The sequence below is a fragment of the Trachurus japonicus genome, chromosome 18, assembly GCF_045865225.1.
Source record: "Trachurus japonicus isolate A0001 chromosome 18, Traja_1.0".
In the NCBI taxonomy this organism is placed as follows: domain Eukaryota; kingdom Metazoa; phylum Chordata; class Actinopteri; order Carangiformes; family Carangidae; genus Trachurus; species Trachurus japonicus.
Genome location: NC_140924.1, coordinates 21,926,030 through 21,943,939, shown reverse-complemented (window position 1 = coordinate 21,943,939; position 17,910 = coordinate 21,926,030). Strand labels below are relative to the sequence as shown.

General features: G+C 41.2%; 1 protein-coding gene across 2 annotated transcripts in view; it reads left to right on the top strand.

Annotated features, from left to right (window-relative positions):
- Positions 1 to 15,904, top strand: part of LOC146969318 (protein Dok-7-like) — a 38,394-nt gene extending 22,490 nt beyond the window's left edge. Inside the window, exons 9-13 of one of the 2 annotated variants that reach the window (XM_085759223.1) lie at positions 8 to 595; positions 1,987 to 2,075; positions 4,035 to 4,101; positions 10,695 to 10,874; positions 14,444 to 15,904. In XM_085759223.1, coding sequence (XP_085615349.1) covers positions 8 to 595; positions 1,987 to 2,075; positions 4,035 to 4,101; positions 10,695 to 10,874; positions 14,444 to 14,580 — 1,061 coding nt within the window. In that variant the 3' untranslated portion in view covers positions 14,581 to 15,904. The remainder of the gene's footprint in view (positions 1 to 7; positions 596 to 1,986; positions 2,076 to 4,034; positions 4,102 to 10,694; positions 10,875 to 14,443) is intronic. The other variant, XM_085759224.1, reaches the window with a different exon arrangement.
- Positions 15,905 to 17,910: the final 2,006 nt, after the last annotated feature.

Genomic DNA, 17,910 nt, shown 5'->3' with positions numbered 1-17,910 from the left:
AATTCAGCAGATCAAAGTGTTGACAAATCATCATGCGGACCCAGCGCTGCCATTAAACACAGCAATGCAGAGAGGAAAATGCAGGAGAAATCCAGGGCCTCTCCTGGCTCGGGAAGCATCCTCGGGACGATTGAGGATTCGCCGCTGCCAAAAAGAGGAAGAGAGAAATTAGCCAGCCTCTTAGCTGATCTGCTCGGCTTTCCAAGTGCGGATCGGCAGCCAGAGGCGAAGACAAATGGACTCAACTTGTATGAGTCAATGAGCCCGGCTTTTGGAAATGAGCTCAGATCCGCACCGACCGGCACCTGTGCACCATTACAAGACCCACAGCAAGAAGGAAGAGCTGTCATTTATGAAAACTGTCTGAAGTGTCTAAGAGACCACTGCCAGCCTCCTCCTCGGGTCCTACCTGCTGAAATGTTCCGCAGCAGGAACATTTTCGCTTCGCGAGCGTTTCCGCACCTGAAGAGAAGCCAAGAACACGAAGGAGCCGTTAATGAGGAGCCGCTCGGTCCAGCTCACTGTGATGGATCACACAGCCAGGACGGCCGGTGTCAGTATGAAGAGATGAATGGTCGCTCAGTGACCAGTGAAGGTAAGAGGCCTCTTCACCAGCTTCCTCTTCGACTGATAACAAAGCCTCAGCGATGCCTTTGGTGTCTTCCTCTTTCCTCCTCTGTCCTCTGAGACAAGTCTTTTTTGATTCTGACCTGCTCCTCCTCTTTGTCATCAAAAAAACACACACACACACATTTTTCCTCTTGGCTTCTTTTGTTTTATTAACTGCTTGTTTTCTCTTCACACTCTGTGATGTTTGTTTAGTGCTGCAGCTGAGCACTTTGAGTTCTCTGGAAACTACAGGGAATAGAAGTTACTGCAAAGTTTGTAAAACTCAGAGATGAACTCCTGACTAGTGGATATTGAAGAATGACAAACTTTCCTCACACTTTCTAACAAGGCAGTTGTTATAAATGGGTTTACTAAAACTTTGAGGTTCTTTAAGGTTCCTCTGACCGACTGGGCCACGTGAGCCGTCTCCTTCTGGAGTAGGGCTGCAGAGATCCCAATCAAACTCTCACTACTTATTAAGCATTTATTGATGGACCATTGATATTTATAACACCTTTGATGCCAAATATTTTTTACAACTAAAGTTGTAATTCTGTCTTTCTTTTCAATTATAACCCATATAATCCAAGAAGAGCCAAATTTAATTGTCTGTAAAGGCTGCTTTATTATGCAGGTTGAGTTTTTTGCCTCCTAAATGAGAAGAAATCACAGGAAAAAACCTGTCAAAAATGTGTTTAATAGAATGTCACTACAACCCAGAATGTAATAGTTTGTGAAGAGAAGTCAAACTGTGGTCAAGAGAAATTCTTAGGCAAAAATTGTCATGAGATTATGTGGAAAAAAATTGATACCGTACATCTCTTTCTTTTTCTATTGACAGTAATCTGTTATTGACCTTAAAAATCCACCATCAACTGGGCTGCAACGTTAATGCCACTGTCTTTAGAATAGGATTAATGTCAGATTATATCATCAATGCTGATGAAGCTGTTAAAATAAAATATGAAGCTTTTTTTTTTTCCAGATGATGAAACTGAAAGTAACAGTGGTTGTTTTTTACACTAAACTTTCAGCAGCATGTCAAATTTCTCTACCAGCATGCAGACTTGTATGTACTTTACATTAGCTGTGATTAATACATCCCTTATTCCCAGCAGCAGGCAGCGGAGGGATGCTGTTTTCCCATGTGTAATATCTTTGTGGTTTTATGAGATGACAGATCAATCCACTGTCATTTGTTCCCATCAGTGGATCTGCAGGAATTCATGCATTTATACCCAGAGTGCACTCGGTCCACTTTGATTCACAAATGGATTTCAAAACCACAGTGTGGGATTATTTCCTCTGCTGGCACAAAAAAAATGCAGTTTTGTTTCATATATTTAAAACACACTATATTTTTTTCATTCCCACCAGACAAAAGGCTTAATAGCAAAGAGGAAAGACGCAGAGCTGATCCTGCTTATGAGATCATGGAGAGTCGGGCGCCGGAGAGGAGCTCCGAGGTAGGCCAATCCAAAACTCTAATCCGCTTTATGCTATCAACCGCTCACACATTTTGACTGTGTATCTCATTGTGCTACGAGTTCAGCTAAACATTTTTTGGGGGTAAAGGTCTGATATCACGGGAGCACCAATTAATAGGGATTACGGAGAAGGAATAACGGCTTAAAAAGCGGCGCAAGTGAAAAAGTCGTAAGAGCAATATCCGTAATTGAACAAGAGGAAGTTTGTTCACTCAGCGTTTTGAGAGAGGTGTCCGGCTAATTATCCCATCTGTGGATAATCCGAGCTTCAGTGTGTTCGTGTGGTGAGAGAGACGTGTGTTGTCCTCGGAGGAAGACCATTCAGCAGGAAAAGTCCAGCAGCAGTTGGACAATATGACCTGAATGCTGTGATGCTGCTTTCTGTTGTTTCATGGAGGTGTTGATAGAGGCTGTAGTAGTTTGTAGGTTAGTGTCTCCTCCCTTCATAGAAGCAGTGTATTTACAGACCTGTTAGTTTTATCTATGTGTACATAATTTGTTTATATAGTGAAAATGTGACTTTTGAAAATACTTTACTATATTATATTTACTTCTTGCACTGGCTGCATAGATTCAGATGCTTTAATTGTCCCACTAAATTGCCCTCAGAGGGGCAATTCAGTTCTTACAGTCACCGACTTAACAAGACAAACATTTGTACTCACATTATCAAACAAGGGAGCACAATATGTGGCAAGTAGGGAATAAAAAATGCAAATAAGCTTGAATAAAAACCAACTTAAAAGGGAAAAAAACAGTCAGGTAAATGAAAAAAGTGCCTAAGTGTATTGCACAAGTGTGTTGGTCTGAACTGGAGTAAGTGCCTGAGTAAATTACACATGGAAAACCTACTTTGCAGCTTAATGGCTTAAAATCACTGTTTTCAGGTCCCATTTTGTACTAATAGGTTCAGATTTTTGGAAGTGTGGATTTACAGCTGTGCCTGCCTACAGTGGGTCGGTGTGCAGGCACCAGGGTTATGCTGTGCAGATGATTTCATAGTTGATGTGCCTCCTCAAAAATGGAGTAGTACAGTAAATGATAGGAAGACAAGCAGAGGGAAACCACATAGAGACAACAAGAACTGTGATTGGCCGCTTGTGTTTTCCTCTGCAGGCCTGTGGTGCCAGTGATGAGAGTGTAGACAACATTAAGAAACTCTCTGGAGTCTTTTCACTTTCAGACACAGACACTGCTCAGTACCATCACCACAATGTATGAACATAAACAGCCTTTGCACCACAGTAGTGTCTTACTCTGTAATGAGACATGATACAATATAATGTCACAAGTCACCAGGATGTAACTCCACTTCTATAAATCATATCGTCTCACTGTCCCTGTGGATAAAAAGCATGATACGATCTGATCTTATAAAACACATGCACTTAGCTTTTATGGGTGAAATTGGCTCCTACACTATAAATCAACATCTATTCTACAGACGTCTATTTGTAGGACCACTGTTAACCCCTCAGGTCCACTGTAAATCCACCAACTGTCATCCCACCACAGTGTCCCAGTCTGAGCTTACTCCACAGCATCTACTGGATTAAAACCTGAGCTCTGAGAGTCATCAGTCACCACTCGTTACAGATATCCACAGTGTGACTAAAAACAATCGTTTCACACCACAATAGCTGCACTTACAGTGGCCGTCTGGAGTCGGAGACTTTTATTTTGGAAGGCACGGCTGTCCGTCCACATTGATGAGACATCGCGCACAACGGCGTTTCCACATGTTAGACGCAGCCCTGAGCTCTCGGTGAATCCTGAATATCAGCCTCTGCCCGTAAATACTCCTGACGTATCCACCGAGCTGTTGAGTCCTCGTCACACGTCTTATGTAATAAACGTATGTGGTGGCTACGGTCACTCACTGCAAATTAATATCAACAGTGCTCACTCTATGTGTGTGTTTGTGTGTGTCTCTTGCAGGCAGAGGGAAAAAAGTACGAGTTAATGGGCAGCTGTGGTCAGCAGAGGTTCCTTCAAGACTCTGAAGGTGAGTGAGGCTGACATCACCACATAATGAGGTTCAGTTTTTTAAACCCGACATATGCAGATTGTTGTCTCTCCTGCACAAATGCATTCTGTTTTCTTCCACAATGGACCGTTTCTTTTTTTTTTTTGTTATTTGTAAGTGCTCTGAGTGCTTCCAGCTGTGCATTACCCAGGCTTCCCACAATACCCGGGCCCCACTTACAGAAAGTGAATTAAATTGATGACTCATACACCTGAATCAACATAGCCACGAACGCATCACCTGCTGGCAGAAATAAAATGTAGGAAATAGGAAATGGCACAGCGGCACGGTCAGGCAGGAATAACATTCACAAACTGACACCAACACCACGCAAGTTATGTTTCCTTGACTTTTTCCAGGCTAATGGACTGTGACATTGACAGGAAGATGTTTATAGAGTGGCTGCCTCCACATAGTACGTGCAGTGCTGCATGGGATTTTGCCTAGACAGTTGAAAAGTAGTTTTCTTGCAATGTGACCAGAGTATGGTACGGTATGGTAATGTGGTATCGTTACATTTGAGTTAAATAATGATGCTTTTTTTTCTTGAGAATAGATCAGATAGATCTGTTTTGAGTTTAATTTACAAAATCCTCACGGACCATGTCTGAGGTGCATGTAGCTCAAGGCTCACATTGCTGAAGAATTTTTAAAAGTTAGGCCGGCTGTATTCCTTTTTTAAATATATATCAACAAATCCTTTGAAAAGACGTGTCAGTTTACAAAAAAACGTTGCCGTCATGTCTGTGCCTCTCAGCTCCAGGACATTCACTCCTGTTGAAGGTGTAAACTGAATATACATATCTGTTTAATAATGAAGGAAAATCTGAACCAAAATGTGGTTTTATCCTCATGGTTATTAATTAAAGTGTCTCCCTTGATGTGTTTTTAATAGCTAATGATCAACGATGTAAGTCAGCGTGTAGTGTAGAAATGCAGTCTGTTGTGTTACAGAGGGAGAGCCTCATGACAGTAGGAAAAACTGAATATTAATCATTAACCTGTTTCCTAAGCCACAGCCATGTTTCATAAATCAAGGCTACTATTGTTATTTTTTCATAAGGGCTGTCAACCCAGTATAATATTTAATCTTTATTTTTACATGAGGGTCCATAGCTTATCATGATTAATTATAAATTCATGATTAATTACAATTATACATTTATTATTTGTTAAAAATGTACCTTTAGGGAATATTTTAAAGTGTACAATAAAATAATAATAACATTCAAATATGCTGCTTTATGCAAATGTAACTTTATCAAACATGAAAAAAAACTAATATTCTTCAGAAACCTTAAAAGACCTCACTGCATTTAGCATTAAAGAAAATATGCTCAAATAATAACATAACGGCATCATGTGACTGAGAACTGTTAGCAGAGACAGCAGCTGATTCATTTCCAGGAATTGATTCAAACTATGGGCCAGGTCAAAGGTCAACATATCGGAGTGTGTTAATGCTGTATTCAAATTGTGGTGTTTAAACACATTATGTATGAAAATTTGAGCTTTTAGTGTCTTTTAGCGTTACAAAGGGTTGAATTTGTGTTACGTCTCTGCTGCATCTCTGAGGATTGTGGAATACCGTCACAGCAGCATTAAGTGTTGTTACATGACCTCTGCAGGTTGTTACATACGATAATGTGATAAAGAAAAACTGAATCTTAGCTCTGTGTCTTGAACGTAATCAGAATTTATAAGAGTCACAAGCCGGGGGTTAAGTAGAGGTGACAGCTGGAATGACTTCCATTTTCGTCATCGTCAGATGAATTCCAAGTGCGCACAGGTATGAGTCACATCACATGTCATCTGAGTTGCAATTAATGTCATTCAGAATAAAGGACCTGGTTCAGCGACCTCTCCTCCTCCTCCTCGTCGCGAAGGCAGAGCGGCTCGCTGCCGAGCGAACCGTCGTTTCTTCATCTGCATTTTATGTAACCCCCGTAAACTTGAGTTACGCAACAGCCAATTGTGTCGAGGGGAGACGCGCAGTATACGTAACCAAACAGAGTGCGCTGATGCGTGACGGGATACCTGCCCTGATGTGAGGTGAGAGGACAGTTGTCAGGGGACATTTGGCCACTTAAGCATCCCACACCCAGAAACATGCCCTCAGTCTAATGCACACCTGTTCTACAAAGTCCCAGCAGCTGTCACAATGTGGCACCAAACCCATCACTCATGTTCACGTAAGTACACACACACACACACACACACACACACAGCTCTGCTCCCATGTCATCTCTCCCCATCATCCTGCCTCAGTAGGCAGTTAATGGACGGGGACGTGCAGGAGGTGGGCCAGGTCCAGCGGCTCAGGCTTGATGGCACTCGATCAAAATGTTCCTTGCGATGTTCAAGTATTTTTAAATCTCATATTAAAACAGCTGATTTAATAAACCAGTGCAGTCAGCAGCTAAGATTGATTATATTAACTTTTTTTAAGGTGCCACAGAGGTATGCAGACTTTTTCTAGAGCAGAGGTTCTCAAACTTTTTCACCTCCAGAGCCCCAGAACTGGCAAATTAGACGAAGGACCCACCCCCTATCTGATGAGTTTTGCTTAAAGATGCTTTATTACAGAAATAGTTTGAGATCCATGTTAATAGTAGTCTTGTATTCTGTCTGTGTGTTTTGCTAGGAACCCCCCAGGGAGCCTTTAAAGAACCCCTGGGGGTCGGTGAACCCCGCTTTGAAAATGACGGTTGTGCTGAAGGCATGAAGGTTTCTGTTCAGACACTTTTACCTTGGCACCACCTTGTCTTCAAGGCCTGACACACACCGTTCAATGATGGCAATTTTTCTGGTTCATTGCACGCGACCCTGTGCAAGACGGTGGTGATGCTGATGACGCTCGACAGCCCCGTATATATTTTAAAGGATGTCATCCTGTGTGATGAATACCTGGGGAGTCGTAGTGCCTCGCTCTGTCCAGGAGCCATGAATGAACCTGAATGAACCATTTGTTTTGTTCTGACTGAGTGACTGGTTTGGCTTTGTTCATTGATAAATTGATCGTCTGTGCGGATGTCACTCTGATTGGGATCTTCAAGCGTCATTTTGGAAAGTGGTAGAGATGAACTGCACTGGTCTTTTTTTTTCTCCAAACGGTGCTTTCTCTTTTCGTTCTTCACACAACTGCCACTTTTTGCTCGTAAAACATGACTGCCTTTGAAGATCAGATCTTATGTGTCATTATCCCCATTTGTTTTGCACTCTGCCTTTTGAGTGTTGCCTTTTAGCAGAGGTAGAAATGCTTTTGAGTGCAGGGACGACTTTTTTGTTTAAAGCATGCCATGGCCAACATCTCAGGGTCTCAGTCTTGTGTAGGTGTGCTGTTGTTGTACGTGTCATTGTTATTGGGGTAAAAAAACAATGTGGTTGACACTAGAGTTGCCTGGGTTCAGTCTCTGGTAGTGATAACCTCTTGCTTGATTGTGCACATTTTCAACTGGGAAGCCAGTGAGGGATTAATAATTAGGTCTTTACATAAGCAGTGACTCATTTTGGCTGGGCTAGACGAAGCTAAGAAGATAAAATAGTGTTGTTACAGTGAAGTTCTTGTAGTAAGATGCAATTTTATTCTTCATAACAAAGATTAGTGAGGTAACATTGCATAAATTTGGACTTGAATGTGCTGTAGAGGCAGTATGTTTTCAGTTTAACATCTGCCTGCTGCAGTAACATGTGAGGGATGAAAAAAAACAAAAACAGTTTCAATGTGTCTCTTACCCTGAAGACACAGCCATCATTAGACCCATGTTTCCCTCAAACAGCAGTTGACGTTGAGTCCGGGTCACTGAGCTCTGCCAAGTTTTGTCCTCGGAGGTTTCACAAAGTGTATTATCGAAAAAAGCCCCCCCAGCCTTGGAGCTGTGGGCAAACCCACCGTTGTAATGGCAGCCATTATGAAACACCACACTTCAGCCAGGGATTGGTGTCTGATCAATTAGGTATCAGGCCTCTTAGATGTTGCCAAAGGCCGCAACCACGGAGACTCTGCTGGCGTCTAATGGCCTCTCACTGATTGTACTAGTGTCCCCCGGGGTTCGTGCTTCTGAGCTGTGGGTAATGGCCACTGCTGCTGCTGCCGCCGCCATTTAGAAACAGTTGATAGCAGGTGAATTCTTTCTGTTAGAAAATACCCAGTATGGAACAGAGTCTACAGCACTGCATCTACGTCAATACAACACAAAGCTGGATCCATCTTTACAGTGAGGGTGAAAGCTATAAGACTAACCCTATACTATTAAAAATAAATATGTTTGATCTACTGGTGCAGGTGTACTGTATTACACTGCAGCCATTGTGTTGTATAGATCCCTCATTAGTGTTTCCAGCTGCGAGCGCCTTCAGCCGAAGTTCGTCCTCGGGTTGAAGGTTGACTGCTGCTGCCGGGATCGTCCAACACGAGGCAGTAAAATGTGTTTTCAGTGATCTAGATATGCTCTTTAATCTTCAAACGTCAGCACTTAATCAATAACAAACACAAGATAAGGTGAATGATGCTCAGATCTGAAGTGTTTGTTTAAATATGCAATGCAGGTTTGCGGAGCTGGTTTCTCCTCACCACTATGGTTTTAATCCAAATCTACATACTGGTGCTGGGTTTTTGAAGATGATAACAATGTTTTAACAATAAAAAACGTAATATATTGGAGGAGGCATTTCAGGACATTAGTGTTGAGCTCTAGAAGATGATGATGATGATTTAATCCATCTAAGAAAGAAAGTGATCCAAGTGGAAAGTTATATTTTTCACGTTACATACATTTCAGTATCCGTCCATGTTCAACTTCGTGAGCATATGAACTGTGTGTCGACAAACGTGTGTTTAATCTCAAACTTTGAATTATAACCATGGCTGGATTTGCCTGTTTAGTATTTTAGCATATAAAATGTGATTGTACACAGGTTTAAATGTTTGAACACTGGTACTTTTTATTTGAGTTACATTAGAAAAATGTGTTCCCAGGAGAAATGTCCTACTTCTCATTATTCACAGGGGAGAAATAAGTATTCAGGTTATACAGATTCCCGTATATCCTTGACTGTACTTTCCCCTCCTACTGAAGGTTGCAGCTGTTTTCTGGTGTGACATAAGCACAGGGTTACGTATGGCAGTGCTCAAACGTTCACCTACTTTATGTGGTTGCTCAGATTCTGTATCAGCAAGATATCGAGGTAAGCAGCACTCATGCAGCCGGCTGTGAACTCCGCTCCGTACCTCTTTATCCCGTGTGGCTTTTAGGTTTATGACAGGTAAAGCCGACAGGGGCTTCCTGTTGTCACTGGAAACCATTCATCAAACACAATAAATTACAAGCGTAACGCACTTTAGGCAACGCTGTGGCTGTAATTTGTGTGTTTGAGAGGAAAAGCTGTGGGTGAAGGCCACATTTCTTCTTAGTTTTTACTTGTCACCTCTTTTTGCTGACTGCACAGTTTGATAGATCGATAGATCTGCCGAGCACCAGCGCAGTTACACTACAGCCAGGCTGCCTGTTTTTCCAGTATGTTGTCAGTATGTTGAATGAATAATCGTGTTAAAACAGAATTGATTTGTTGATTTATAGCAGCTGAGGTTGGTTGTTTTGTCAGTTTGGTTGGAAAAATCCTAGAAAAACTATGAGAAAACAACAAGGATGTTTGTTGAAGACACATAAAACACCCTAGAAATTATCTCAAAGAGGTGGATCCGACACGGAGCTGTGCACACAGTTTGCAGCAGCGTGATAGACTTGACAAAATAGCTTGATGGTTTAATTAAAAGGGCAATAAGTTAGAGTTTTACTACCCCATGGCACAGAATGACTATAATGTATCTAATAATTTATCTCTGGGGCCTATGAGCTAATTATGCATAATTAGCCTCTGGGGGAAAAGGGCAATTCAGTGGGATACACTGTGTTCCAGTGCTGCCGCTGCTGCTGCTGCCGATGTCTTATCTGCTTCTGTGCTTCACTGCTGAAACTGAATATTGTCGCTTTGTGGCTGCATTTGAACGACTCTAATAAACACATGAGCCTCAAGAGTTGTTCGGCCTGGAGGGGAAGTCGTCCAGCTTTTGATTAAGGTTGTAATGACAAAGAGTTAAAAATAACACCAGGCTTATCCTTTAATTCTTTGTCGTTATTATCTTTTAATTAAGGTCATGATGACAACAAAACAAATCCTGTTTGAAGTGATTGTTAAAAAAAAAGCCAACTCTTAGTCTTTATCTTTTCAATATTAACGAATCCCATAGAGCCGTGATGTTGCATTAAAGTGGGATTTTTAATGAAAATGATGTGAATACTTGTCTGTGTTGATCATCTTGATAGAATAATCATCCAAAAGTGCACGTGTACATTTCTTTTATGGGTTTTTTTGGCTGGATTTACAGTGTAACAGTATCAGGCTGCTACTACAGAGCCAAATCCTGTCAGTGGGATAAATCACTTGTTTGCTTTGGTCTCTTCAGGGGATTTCTGTTGATTAAAAATAGATGCTCACACCTTCAGAAACAAAAAAACCTCACAGAAGTTCACCTCAGCTGAATTAACACAGTTTTGTTCTCTTATTCACAGGGGCAGTGTTCGTTTTCCCCCCTGAGGCTCCGCTGGCTGAGAGGCCGTGCAGCGAGGGGGTGACGTACGTGAATATTCCCGTTAGTCCCACGTCTAAGAAGCAGCTCAACTACATGGAGCTGGAGCTGCAGGAGCTGGGGCCCGGCGGCCGAGGGACTGTCGCACATCTACCAGCTCAGAGTAAGGATGCATCCGAAATAACCACTTGATAGGTAAAATTGGTTATCTCTGCAATTGTACAATTAGGGGTTAGGTTTAGGTAACATTAACATCATCACTGGGTCACTTTATCTTCTTTTCCTAAAATCCAGAGTCTTTCTAACTCAGTTTCTCTGACCTCTCACCAAGTTGCATGCACATAAATCGCTCGCTTCAAACCAAAGGACACCATCTGTTCATGAGGAGCTGCACATTAGAGAGAGTTGATCATCAGCTCCTTATAACTTCTGCAAATTTTACTGTATTTATTTAACAAGAAATGTGCTTTCAAGAGGGATCACATGATATGATGGATGGTTACAATCGAAGAAAAACCCTAGACATGATAAAAGTTAATCAATAATAGTGTATGGAATCTGTATAAAATCATCAAATGAAGCAGTTATTATCTGCTTTATGGGACCCAAAACAATTAGAAACTTAACAGCACATGTGTCAGTGACATGTCATCAGAGCAGCTCTGTGCTATGACAGAAATAAACAGAGAATAGTTTCAGCTGCAGAAAGTTGGGCTGTGACTCAGGAACATCACATCCTCCAGTAGGACGGGTGGATGTTACAGTGGCAGGTGTTATAACAGGATGATGGTGGACGGGGAACTACATCCAGACCCCGAGGCAGCTGTTAGAGCGAGAGAGGAGAACGACTGACAGGTATTAGCTGCCGTGACGAGACGTGACAATTAAAATACCCAAGCCCACAAAACCTCTCAGTTGAATGGAGCTTCCAGCAGAGCCAGGGCGGTGGTGATATAATAAACGGGGAGCTCATTTTTGTATACTCTTTTCAACAGAATCAATTATATTTGATATTCAGTGTTATATTTAAAGTGTGTTTCCCCGGGCGATCTGTTGATGATTGATTCGACATGCCACGAAGTCTCTCAAACCTCATACATGCTGCTGATGAATGAATGTGTTGTGTTTCAATAATAGTTGATATCCAAATACCCTGGTGGGTTGTTTGATATTTAGGTCACATCAATGAATGCTGTATTATACAGTATATGGACTGAACTGGCAGCAGCACACAAATAAACACAAAACCTCATACTAATACACTACAATAGCGCTACATTATACAACCGTCATACAGTTTGCTCGTATACAATGCTATTACATATTCTCATTAGTTTCTATTGACCGATTGACAAAGGTTTGAATTTAAAAGAAAATCCCCCTGACCTGATTAAACCGTCCTGAAACGACCCCAAGTTCTCGTCCTTGTTCTCGCTGTGTACAAGGTTTTTTATTAATTCTGTTTGTATTCTGTTTCTTCTCCTGTTGAAACCCTGCAGACAGATACAAAAAAAGAGCCAATTTCAGATCAGCCAGGATATCAATATCAAGTGAGGTGGAGAAGTCGCTTTAGAAACACAGATTGCTCCGTAATTCCATTTTACTCCATCAGTTTACGGGAACGGCTCCCGAACGATCCGGGCCCGATTTGGTCTCGTCTCACTAAAAGACAGCTGAGTCCTTGTCATCGGAGACGCGGGACAGAGCTGTAATTGACAGACAAGTCGGCTATTAGCGTCATTGCCCTCGGGAATACGAGGACCTCGCTCGAGCTCTGACACAAGAGAGGTTAATATCTGATGTCGGCAATACAGTTGATATTCTGGCAAGCGGGCTCATTAATCTGTCACCTGGGAGTGGGGGGGGTGCGGTGTCCTATCTCGCCGCTGAAGGAGGGAGGGTCACAGGGCATTCAGATGACAGCTGTGAATTCACTGGCTCTAATGGGATCCACCTCCAGGGAGCATTGATGCGTCGTGAGGAGCGGCCTTTTGATTTCCTCGACTTTACGGGAGTGTAAAACATAATTCAAACAGGAGGCAACAATACAGTGATGTGCATTTCGGTGACGTTCGTTCACATGCGGCCGTGATTAAACCAAGACGTCTTTGCTTATTTGATTTTCACACAAGAGTGGGCATCAAATTATGGTAATGCCGGTGACGTGCATATGGAGAGGAGCGCGCGTGAGGGGAATGTTAAAGGTCCCCAGCTGCACTCATTTGTATGTTCCTCGGCTGCGCGTGGTGACGCTCGGTCGCTTACCTCGAGCCGTCAGGTCCACACAGGGCACGGATCCACTTCACTTTGTTTGGACGTTAATTAGTTGTTAAAATTCAGAGGTTTTTTTTTCTTTTCATGCGTGTGACAAGAATGTTAAAGAAAATTCTCCTTAAATTAGCAGAATTTGTTCTTTGGGCAACAAAATGACAAAATATTATCACTGATAGTTGTATTACATCCAAAGGAGGTCACAGAAAATCAGAACTGTTTCATATTTTAGAAGCTGGAGCCTGTGAATAAAACAGAAAACAGTTGCGAAATAAAGGAGGAAGGTGGCTTACATCCTCTTTGTTTGAGATTTAGATGAGAGCTCTGGCACCGCTCCTGTCTAAAACTGAGTGGAAACAGAGAAGTGGTTAGCAGCACGGCTCTGTCTGAAGGAAATAAAACCCACCAATATATTTAGACAAACATCTCTGCAGCTAATTAATGGTCATGTTCTGTCTCGTTTTCGCTTTGTTCAGAAAGTGTTCTAAATGTTTGCTGCTGGTAAGCAAGAAATAGTCTAGCTCATAACTCTGAAAGACAACATCTCACACATATCACACTTCCAGTTGTGTATTAATTAAAAGGATAGTTCAACATTTTGGCAAATTCTCCTATTGCCATAATCCCTATAGTCATAGCAGTATGTTCATTCCCTTTAATTATCGGTGCATGTTGTTTTGAGATCAGCGGGGCAGAGATGCAAGCTGCTCAGTGAACACAATGGAGGTGAACGGTACAGGTCCCCTGTCCCTCAAAACTCATAAAATACACAATCCAACAACTCCAAAACGCTCTGGTGGACAAGTTGTGACCTGCACATTCACCACGCTATGAAATAATAATGTAACATTACGAGACTGAGTTGTTTTCAAGGCAAATGCAGCTGGAACTACATTCCTGACACGGCTGCTGGGCGGAGTGATTTCAAAAGAAAAAAATTGCTTCATGTGTTATATATATAATTATACATGATTATTTCATAGTGTGGCAAGTTGTTGGATTGTGTATTTGATCAGTTTGATGAGGGACAGGGGACCTGTACCATTCACCTCCACTGTATTCACTGAGCAGCTCACGTCTCTGCCCCGCTGATCTCAAAACAACATGCACCGATAATTAAAAGGAATGAACCCACTCCTATGACTATAGGGATTATGGCAAAAAGCAAATTTGCCAAAATGTTGAACTATTCCTTTAAGCAAACATAAGTACAATATGTTCATTAGCTCTGGTAGGCAGCTTTTGTTTCCTGATGTCAAAGCCAGGCTGTTTCCCTCTCTCTCCAGTTTTTATGCTAAACTAGGCTAAGATACCCTGCTGGTAGTGATAACGTCATATATAGGTGTTAATCTAACCGGAGTGGTATCGAACTTCTCTTCTAACTCTTGTGAAGCATTCAAATGTTATGTCTTTGTCAGACAAAATTAAATATCAAGCTGATTTGTCTATGTGTTTTGACAGGGAAGAGCTCCACCAAATATGCCCAGATTGACATCACAGCCACAGAAACGGCCCACAAAGTGGGCACGCAGCACGCCCTGGGTCGACAGGAGGGCCTGCACACTCTGGAGCTACTACGCAAGGGGACGCCACATTGATGTCTTTGTCCTACTGAGATCATGAGTTCAGCGATGAGGAAGTCAAAGTGAAAGGTTTGCCAAAAGTACAGCTCTGAGTTTTACTCTGAGACTCACCGAGCTGGCTCCTTCTGTTCCATCTTTTAATTTTTTTTTCTCTTTAAGTCGGCATATACCCAAAATCCTAGCAAATGTCATCTGCACAGTGTCCGTGTTGTTTAGTTTCAGACCTGTTACTGTACTCGCTGAGCAACAGGAAGACGGAGCCTCCTTTGGCTCAGGAGGTTTGGCTCGGGATCAGGAGCAACATTTCAGTCTCGCTCTCCTTTGTGGACTTTGGGCATCTCATTAAGTGGCATTATGTCAGCACCGGAGCCTCGGGCAAACTTGGAGGAAGATGTGCCAGTCTTGAGCTGAGTCACCAGCGCCGATAAACCCCCAGAGCAGAGGCATTTCACAGCTCACTCCGTAATAACAAGCACTACGACGTTTTTTTGTCCTCATCTGGGAGAACAAGGCGGGGTGGTGGAGAGGGCGGGGGGGGAGTTGGACGATGATGTTTATTCACACTCACTTATTCCTCAGTGGTCAGTAATTGCACATCCAGCTATGCAGAACTCTTTATCAATGTATTAGGGGAAAAAAAAAAAACTTCATCCAGTCTTACGCCAAACGCTTCACATTTCAGGCTAGTTCACCATGACAAGATTTATGTTTGTTCACTGTACGTTAGAGCGGGCGAATCAATGGCTCTGGATATTCCTTCCATATTGCGCATGTTGAGTTTTGTTTGCCTGGGTATAACTAATGGATGTGTGTTTGTCATCAACAGAATCCCAATGCTGCTACTGTGTTTTTCTGTGTCATATAGACTGGGATTTACTGTAGCAAAACTCTCCATAAATTATGCAAAACAGAGAGGACGCTGAATGTCTCTGGGTTTTTTTTTACTCTCTCAAACAACAGATGTCTCCAAAAACTGACTGACACATTATGTATTCTGTTTTTGTTTTTTTCATTAACTCAATCAAATGGTTCAAATCTCATCCTTTTCATTAGTATTCCTTAATATGTGTGTGCAACATAGACATTTTAACTGGAAGTGCAATTACAGTGACGTTATTTAGTTTGTGTTGTGTAGAGCTCCTCATCTTAGACTATATATTGTTTTTGTCTCATACGCTTCACTTTATTTTGATAATCGGTACTGTTTCTTTCTATGTTGGTGATAAGGACTGTATATTGTAAAATATACATGTGAAGACATTATATATGTACAGTAAAGATGTAAGGCGATATTTTATTCCTTGTAATACAATGTTTCTTGTAAATTATTTATAACATTAACAACAGCTTTGATGTGTGTGTTGAGGTCTTCTAGAGATGGATTATATATATGGGACTCCCCCACTCATGTAGAATTATAAACTGGTTTGGTACCATAATATATACAAATGATGTTTGTTTTCATTCAACACTATGATGGAGTAATTTCAGACTGATGCACAATTTTAAAGGAGTTAGCACATGTTATGTTGTTGACATGATATTTTGAACTCAGTCCCTGGAGTCTATAGATTGACTTATTATTTCAATTAGCGATTTAAAATTGATGTATCTAAAAATATATATTATAAATTGATCCCTTTGCATTATTTAAATGCACAAAGTATCACATGGTAATTAGCAAATAAATATCTGTTTCTTTTGGTTTTGAATTATATGAAATAAATGTTTAAAATTTTAAAAAAAGATATTCCATTTACTTATTTTTTTGCAGATGTTAGACACCACTTGATGGCCATATTGCACATCACTGTGTGTTTAACATTTCAAATGACAAACAAACAAAACGCAATAAATGCACTTTTATAATTTTGGTGATTTGCAGGATTTTTGTTTTTTTGTGTCATTTCACATTTACACTGCTGCTCACCAGTGACTTTAGTTACTAAAGTTACTAGTTTAGTACACTGTTGCTCATAAAGTTGGAATATTTTTACCTCTGACAATGTGATTTGTTCTATGAAGTGTCTATCTCCTCAAAACTTTATTGTCCAATCTCTTCCAAACATATCACTGTTAAAAAAAAATTAATAATAAACCACAATTGACCTTTATAACAAAAATCTAAAGAGGAATGTGTCTGAAAACAAAATTATTCCAACTTTATGGGCGACAGTGTGTGTTGGTGTATGTCAGTTCATCAACATTAAAATCAGCTATTTGTATTGTAGAATTTAAATCTAATCACTGTGACATTTCATAAAACAAGAGTTTACTGACCAACATTAGTTGAAAACGAATCCACATCAGAATAAATAGTTCTTACCTTCCTCTGGGCCTTGACCTGTTGTTGAATACAGGAACAGGATGCAGAAGACACCTGTAGGATTAATCACAATTATCAATAATCAATGGGTCACATTTGCTCACAGTCTTTGTGTCTGAGCTGTAGAGTGTTTATGGACGTGCCACAGGTCCAGTGTGGGGCTGATAAGTAGTGGAGATGCCTTAGCAGCAATGCATGGAGGAGCTCCAGCTCGGCTGTTTGAGGGCTTTGGAAGATAAACAGTGAATCTTGCACATAATTCACACAGTGTGTCACAGTCCTGCCTGCTGCAAAAGCTCCAAATTAAAAGCCTCCGCACAAAGGGACTATTAATAGGGATTGTTCCTGTTCCACATATTTTCTAGATGGTGATGTATAGTCTGGCAGCTCTCAGAGACACATGATTCGCATTGACTTGTCATACAGTCACTCACACTGTGGACATTAACTTCACTGACCTGGAACGAAACCATACGGCGCAGCGAAGTGTTCTTGGAAACTCATTTACTCATTAAAATTAGCTGCAGAGAGTGGAGAAATAACGCATAATTGGCTGTCTCTGCGGTCAAATATCGATATAAATAAATTAATGTTAATGCCATTGAAGAACTGGTGGCAGTAGTTTAATGAACTATGCAAAGCCACAGATAGCTTTGTGTGTAATTTCAGTTCTTGTTTTCAATGGAAAACACAGGAGTTCAGCTCTTCTGGCAGAGTTTTAATCTCCCACTGTGCCCACCAACAGTGAATACACCACAGGTCTGACTCAGGAGCACCATCTGCCAGAGCTGAAATTGGACTTGAAATCTCAAGTCAAAGAAATACGAACTTGTGACACTTAACTTACTTGAATCTCCTCACTCACTAAAGACCTAAGTTAAAACTTCAGATAAAAAAATATCATAAGTCAAAAGATCTTGCAATATCCTATAAAAATAAAAGCAACAGTAACAGTAGACCTCAAATATCAGGGCTCTGGATTGAAGGGACCTTTTTCTGGTGAATAGATTTAGAGCTGC